General features: G+C 38.1%; 1 protein-coding gene across 1 annotated transcript; it reads left to right on the top strand.

Annotated features, from left to right (window-relative positions):
• Positions 1 to 1,364: 1,364 nt before the first annotated feature.
• Gng11 (G protein subunit gamma 11) lies at positions 1,365 to 5,694 on the top strand. Its single transcript, XM_047561748.1, has 2 exons — positions 1,365 to 1,870; positions 5,272 to 5,694. The coding sequence occupies exons 1-2, from the start codon at positions 1,775 to 1,777 to the stop codon at positions 5,395 to 5,397; spliced, it is 222 nt and encodes a 73-aa protein (XP_047417704.1). The 5' UTR covers positions 1,365 to 1,774; the 3' UTR covers positions 5,398 to 5,694.
• Positions 5,695 to 8,005: the final 2,311 nt, after the last annotated feature.

Below are 8,005 nucleotides of genomic sequence, written 5' to 3'. Positions count from 1 at the left end.
ACTGAGAAGTCCAAATTTGAGAGTCTTTATTAAACCGACTCACTATCTGTCTCACACAATGCCCCAAAAAATGGCTATTGGGAGAACAGCCCCGACCACAGGGTTGTAGGGGTTCTTATATCAAAAATCACATTAATCATAAGTGTCTGTTGCTATGATTCAAAATTACACATTAACATCATGAGATCATCGACAGAGGGGGAAGTGGGTCAAAATGACCCTTACCTAGGTACAAACTAAAGAATGGTTACTAACATCCACACAATCACTGTTCACATGGTACATTGTTTAGGAGCAATAGGAATCGAAAGAGAGCAATTCTTTACTACATAGGAGTGCCATTGTATATTATTAAACATGTCACACCAAGTAACTGATGATGGGCACAGAGGTGGGGTGTTCCCATGGGAGAAGTTTATTTCCTACATAACATGGAGTCTCAGAGCAAAATGGAGTCTGTTTAGTCATTTCCCTTAGAGTCTGGCCTATAACATTCTCATGGAGTCAGATCTGTCAGCCCATCACAAAGTGCCCTGAAATAGTTAATGCTTCCATATTTCACCTGGATTTAATTCTCTCAGGTTGCCTCTAGAGAGAAAGAGAAACATTTGCATGGGAAGATTTCTTACATTTATATTTTTTCTTCTAGTCTTTTGAGTACTGTTAAAGTTTTAGTTTATAGTCAAAGGGAAAGTTCCCATTGCACATAAAATTTTCACGACACACACTTCCTGGCTGTACAAAGTGGCAGCTAGATGAACATTACTTTCCAGAAAGTGGAGAAACCCATATTAAGTGACTCCACTGCCTATATCCAGGAAGTGACTGAGCCAGGAATTCAAAATCCTCAGTGTTCAGCATCAACCCAGTCTTAAGGGATGAGGAGTGGAGAGATTCCTGCCCTGTCTCCCCACATCATTTCCTTATCCTCTAAGGGTCACAAAACATTCTGTATGTGAAAAAAATGAAAACTATTATTGTTAAAGATGCAGATGCTTAGTTAATGACAGAAATTGTCCATGCAAGTTGTAAATATAGGTCACATCCCAATCTCCCTCTTCCCTCTCAAAAAGTATAAAATTCCTTTTAGGTCTTACAGGGGCTGGATGGGGGCCACATCAATAATGTACCAACTGAGTTTCATTTTTCCGCTGGGCTTTTCCTGTGGCATCCACATTTCCCACTGTATGTATATATGGAAAAGTTATATACTGTATTTTTTAAAACTTTTGGAGAGGTGAATGACCGTTATTTCCTGCTGGGCAGTGTCCTTTTCCTTGTTTCACAAACAAAACCCGGATGTGACTTGGAAACGGGAGAAAAAAAAAAAAAAAAGAACAAAAAGTAAAACTTTTGTTGTGCCCAGCCCAGCGGGTCCACCGCGGGCGGGCGTGGCAGGTCCTGGGCAGGGCTGCCCCGGGGCCAGCATCTCTGCTGCGGGGATCCAGCAGCTGGAAGCTGCTGGGACCGGGACCGTGACTGGACCCTGACCCTAACCGAGTTCCCCGGGCAGGCCCCCGGGGGTTGTTGTAGGGACTGGAGGAAAAGCGACCGGGCTTAGGCTCCCGGGACTCTGGGAAGGGCCGGCGTGACGAGGCGTCCCAGAGGAAGCGGAGCCCCCGGGAGCTGGGACAGCGGCGCTGGGAGGCAGTCACGTCCTGCGCAGGCGGGCGGGAGGCCAGGGCCCGCAGTTATTTCGGGAGGCGCCCTGGTTCGCAGCATTTCCAGCCGCTCCACTGCCTGAGCTCCCCCTGGGCCAGGGGCTGGAGCAAAAATGCCTGCCCTTCACATCGAAGATTTGCCAGAGAAGGAAAAGCTGAAGATGGAAGTTGAGCAACTTCGCAAAGAAGTGAAGCTGCAGAGACAACAGGTAAATGTGGCTGTTCCAGAATCCTTCCTTCTCCGAAAGGAGGGAGGGTTCGCTTTTCCTGGTTAGTTGCATTTAGTTGTATTTCTTCTTGCAGCTTCTCTTGAAGTAGGACTATGGTTGGCAGTGCCTTGGAACTGCCAGTGGACGTGGGGGATAGGAGGTAGAGGAGAGCAAGGACCTCATGAAGAATGTCACATTCAGCCAAGTATCTAAGTGGATGGAGCCTGTGCCTGGGAAGCAGACAAGGAATCTTGCCCTGGGCTAGACAACAGCTGGTTTTTAAAACCCGGTTGTAGGAAGAGGGCCATGACTAGTTGGTTCTGGAAAGGATGACATTTGAAAGAATTTTTCTAAAACCACATTTTAAAGTCTCCCAACTACCTCACCTAGTTTTGAATTTCACCAATGGTCTTCAGTGATGTGATAGTTCAGGCCATTTTGGGAACAAAATGTCCGAGTTTCTGTTTTTATTTATTTGTAAATCTTATACTTTCCAGTTTTATAAGTATGCATAATGAATCAATACAGTAGAACCTGTATTTATTTATAAATAATTATATCTCTACTGAGATGTACATGAGCACAATTAAAAATTTTTAGACAGTACTGAGAGGGATTACTATTTCAGGGAAAAACTATGCCCCTGTATTCTGAGGTCTCCCCTGGAACTTGATGAAGTTTTAGTAGTTTTTACTTCAATTTCTTACTGGTAATGGGAGACATAATTAGGAAACTAATCTTCCTTTTATACACCATCAAGCAATCTGTGGTATAGGAAAAGACTTTTGGATAGAATTTTGTTTTTTAAAGGAAGTTATCTAATCTTTTCTCTACAGCAAGGATGTTTTGAGCTGATTTTATTTATTTACCATTTAATATGTGAAAATTTTAAGAAAAAAATGGAAATGAAGCAAATCTTATAAATATTGTTATTTGTTTTCCTATTCTATTTCAATCTGTGATGATCAGAAGATGTAGGCTTTTCTTAGTTTTACTTTTGACGCATGTTTTTTTTCTCAAATTTAACCTTCCACTTCTTAATTCCAAATCTGGACTCCTCCTAGAGTTTGCAGTGGAATATCCTTCTTCATCCTGAAGCTTTCAAAATGTCAAGTTCTCAGGGATAAGCTAAGTTACAGGACCCAGTTAATAAACTTATTTCTTGAAGGGTCTCATTTCACCCATGGCAAATCCCCCAGCATAGCAAGTGGTGGCCACCTAGATTTTTTTCCACAGAGTGAGCCTTCGTATTACAAATCAAACAGAACTGCATATACCGAAGTCATACATTGACTGTACAAAGTTGTAATATCCTAATATTTGGTATCACTCTGCAGAGCTCTAAAGGGGAAAAAAGAAACAAGTCTCTCTTATTTATTTCATGTTTCAAATTAGATATTAGGCAGGGTCCTGACTTTAGTGACACTGTAGAAGGCAAGCATCATTCCTTAGCAGTTTCTCCCTGCCAGCCACTGCTGCCCCTTAGGACATGCCCTGTCACGTCAATTTTCAACTCCAGGTGTATGCCAGAGGAAGAGAAAACTTCAGGGTTATGCTTGCTGGGCATAGGCAGAGACATCCAAGTCTAATAACAATTTTCAAATATATTTTATTCTGCACTATAGAGTATTAGTGATAGGCAAGTGTTGTGACTCCTGGAGACCATTCAACTCCTTCACTTTAAGGATGAAAACACACAAACAAAAACCTAAGTCTCAGAGCTGCTGACTAGTTCCTTACAAAAGACCACTGAGAGTGATAAGGCAGATACCTGAAAATGCTTTTCCTGATGCCCAGTCCATTACTTTGTCACTCAACTGTTAACATCTGAACTATGTGCTCTGCTCAGGCCAAGGAGACAAATTCACAAGTTACATCTGGCTCCAGCTAATTAATTGTTGGTCAAACATATTCCCTTGATCATGGAAAGAAATGTATCAGCGGAACAATTATTCACTTTCAGAGATTACAGACCTCTTCGGAGATCTAATGAAAAAGCCTCTATAAGAACAAATATAATGTGGAGAACTTGAATCTTATCCAGAAATTTCCCTGGGGCCACAGACTGCAGTTACCGCCACTTGCTTCATCAATTCTGATAATTCATTTATAATAACACACACTATGAATGTCAGCAAATTGAGAGTAAATGTTATCTGAAAGAATGGTCCTTGAAAAGATTTTATTCTGCCACGTTTTAAGTTATATAACTACCTTTTTAGTTATATCACCTCGTTTTAAATTTTAGATCAGTAGCCTCCACACTACTGTGCAAAGAATAACCCTTTAGGCTATGTGAGTGAAAATAATGAAATCTTTATTTTTGTTTAGTTTTAAGTCTCACACCTTCATAATTATCATTTGTGCTTTAAAATTATGCATATTATATTAACACTGTGGTATCTGCACTTATTTATAAGTAAGTTATTATATATATGTTGGGATGCATATGAAAACATCTTATAGCAGTATCCATTAAAACAGTTTGACACTACTAATCCAGCTAACAAATTCAATAGGAACATTTGCCAGCTTTCAACAGATCTTCATTGCAATTGGTTAAAGCATCTATAATTTTTACTTCTTATTACTACTAATTTTATTTTTGCCTTTATTAAGACATTACATTCTTTTTTTCCCTTATCTATTTCTTTCTTTTTTTTTTTTTTTGAACTCACTCTTTCAACCTGCCCCTTATGGAGCGACTTTCTGAAGAAACTATTCAATCCTTTCTCCATTGTAGAAAAAGTTTAAACTGATTACATGAACCCAAGAGTTTCAGATAAACTTAATAGGCCTTTGATAAGGCTTTTATTATGATCATTGCCTTCATGCATCAGGAAGAGATTATGAACAGAGACACAGAATGAGATATGTGGGCAACTCCACCCTTCCCAGAATGAGTTTTTCTCTAATGCTGCTATCACTGTGTGAAGTTCCAGACATGGCATGCACCACTCAGTGAGAATTGGGGCATGACACACCCCTAAACTTGGGGATTATTTCCTGCTGCATTTCTTAGTTATTATGAAAATTTAAAAGTAGAATATGTTTTAGTTCCCAAAATATGATAAACATGTCAAAATTATTTTTTAACCAAGGAAGGAACTCATATTTAAGTCAGAATGGATAGAAATTTCTGGGAATGATCTATTTAATACAGTGACTTTGAAACATTTTTGACCTTGACAAATAGTAAGAAATATATTTACATAGATTGTATCTTGCATAGAAATAGAACAGAATAAGAATATTAGTGTTTAGCACAGAAATTATATACAAATATAAATTTTTAAGAAATTAAAGCTGGTTTACTCAACTATAATAATTTCACTAAAAGGTGGTGATAAAGTTTAAACATTTCTGACCTAATTCTTTTTTTTTTTTTTTCTGTGCAACAGGTGTCTAAGTGTTCTGAAGAAATAAAGAACTATATTGAAGAACGTTCTGGAGAGGATCCCCTGGTGAAGGGAATTCCAGAAGACAAGAATCCCTTTAAGGAAAAAGGCAGCTGCATTATTTCATAAATAACTGGGGAGAAACTTCATCCTCAGTTTAAGAGCTATTTGTTTTAGTTTCCCTTAATAAAACCTACCAGCCTTTTAAGGAAGAAAAGACTGAAATCTAAAGGAGAATCTCTTAAGCACTATATTGATAGGTTTATGTATAAAAGCATATCTGCTTCTCATCTTTGCTCACTGTACACCCTTTTTTAAGAGGACAGAATATTTGATGTACAATTATGGAATTAAGGACATGAATTGTGCATGACTCACCTCTTTTAATATGTTGCTTGATGCCCCAAATAAAGTTTCATCTTGGGAAAATAAGTGTTGGTGATTTATGAAAGCACTTTTCATGCATGAGCTCCTATTCCTTTCTGTAACCTTCTGAGTGTTCGGGACATGTATGAGAAGATCAGGTGGTGTGTGGATCAGGTCTCCAAATCAGCTCTCTCCACTTCACATGTTTACTGTGCTGCATTCTGACTTCTGGAAATGTGTTTGATCTAACCTTAACTATTAGGAAACTGAGTAGGTAGAATTCCTAATAATGTTGACAGGAATCCGATTGTCTAAGTCAGGAACCAGGCCCAGTCATGTCTATATTAGCACTTTCCCCAGTTTATCATCATTTAGATTTTGTTCGAAATGCTTCTGCATCAGTGGCTTTGTGAAAAGGCCCATGCTGGGAATCAGAAAGAATACCCCTCCTCCCTGCAGTGTAGTGGGACAACCAGCCCCGACTTTGGGGACAGGGCCAGTACTTTTGCCAAAACAGAATTGTATCTTCCAGGTGCTTTCCAGCAGATCCAGGTCAAACATGACTGTTTTTTTTGTGTGTGTGTGTGTTTGTTTTGTTTTATTTTGTTTTGTTTTTCATCTCCAACAGAAACAATGAATCCTGGTCCATTTAAAAAATTGATTTGCTTTTTTAATGCTGATGTGTAGGAATTCTTTACATATTTTGGGCATTCATCCTTCATTGATGATAATGTGTTGCAAATACCTTTTCCTACTCCATAGCTTCGGTTTTCACAGTGATGATAGCTGCAGTGGTTTTTAGCTGGAGAGTACCAAATGCAAGTCCTTCAATGAAGACCTCAAAAAAAGGGACCTTTCTTCCTCTCTATGCAGTTTCCCTCTTTTCCCCTCTGTCTTTAGTTAAAAATTGCTCCTGATTTGGGCAAAAGAAAAACAGAAGTTCCCACTCTTCCTGTGATTTAAACTGTGGCACTGGAAGCCCACACTTCTTACCTTTTCTCCCACTCACATAAGTGTGCCTTCCTGGTTAAGCCAGAGAGGTACCTGTGGTCTATAACAGCTTTCTAAAGTATATTAGCCTCCTTACTCTGACATATTTGAACAAAACAGGATACCAAGGCTTTTGAAAAACTAGATTACATCAAACTCAAAGCTGAGACTGTTTCCTGCAGTTTCTTGCCATTTTCCAAGTGATGACATCAATTGGAATAACAGAGCCCAGGGAAAATTCTAGTCCAAAGCATGATCCATCCAAGGTAAGATTTAAGGGTAGTAAAATATATTTCTTCCAAGCACCATAGAAAGAATAGTATTGAGAGTGTTGCTATTATTAGTCATTTAATACTTCATAAGACATGGAATTTTATTATCTTGGTGCTTACACAGTTTTACTTTGATGAGCTGCTTCATTTCTTTATAGTTATCCAATTTCATTGTATAATAAAGAAAACATCTACTCTGGTCACTGGTAAGGCAGATCAAGTCACCTGATCCCTTCCTGGAGGGCCAAGACAACACCATTTATCTTCTAACTTCTTTTTTTTTTTTTTTTAAATTCTTCTCTTGTATATATATTTATTTATTTATTTTTTTAGTTGTCAATGAATCTTTTATTTCATTTATTTATATGCAGTGCTGAGGCTCGAACCCAGGGCCTCACACATGCCAGGCAAGCGCTCTGCCACTGAGCCACCATCCCAGCCCTATCTTCTAACTTCTTGAGAGTTGTATTACCAGGCTGTCTCCTAATCAGGATATCAGCCATATTCAGCTATCTAATCATGGGCACCCCCAAGTCTTACCTTTTGTTCTTCATGTCTCAACTATATGACAAGTTAGTCAACCAGTTTCTAGTTTTCACTAATAAATATCCAATCTTGTAGCTGTTTCTACGAAATCAAACCTGTTATTATTTTTCTACTTTCTCATCATTATAACTCTGCAAATAAAAATATATTAAAACTATCTGATTTTTCAAGTGCTAAAAACTTAAAATAGGAAAAACTACAGCAACTATGTATTTGAATATGTTATAAATGTAATATTCAGTGAGAATTTAAGTAGAATTTAAATCATTGCTCAATTTCTTGCAAGCAGATAATTGTATAATCATTTGCTATTGATTAAAATCAGTTGCCAAATTTTGTGCACTGAGATTTAAATTCTTTGAACTCATCCTAAGTTAGAAAAATGGAGCTTTTCTATTTTTAGGCAGAATCTACAATATAAGCTGTTAGTATTATAAGAGAACATATTTTTGTATTTTGGGTGATAATTAGTTTAGACAATAGTAAGAATTAGTATCTCACCACTGTTTAAATTTGCATTTCCTTGATTTCCAAAGATTTTTATTGTCAGCCTTTGACTTAGG

The sequence above is a fragment of the Sciurus carolinensis genome, chromosome 8, assembly GCF_902686445.1.
Source record: "Sciurus carolinensis chromosome 8, mSciCar1.2, whole genome shotgun sequence".
Classification (NCBI taxonomy): domain Eukaryota; kingdom Metazoa; phylum Chordata; class Mammalia; order Rodentia; family Sciuridae; genus Sciurus; species Sciurus carolinensis.
This window is presented reverse-complemented; position numbering and strand designations above follow the sequence as displayed.

Excerpts from the sequence above, each read along its gene's own strand:
- Gng11 (XM_047561748.1), top strand. The coding sequence starts at position 1,775 with ATGCCTGCCCTTCACATCGAAGATTTGCCAGAGAAGGAAAAGCTGAAG. Across the intron at positions 1,871-5,271 it reads TGAAGCTGCAGAGACAACAG|GTGTCTAAGTGTTCTGAAGA; the intron begins GTAAATGTGGCT and ends TCTGTGCAACAG.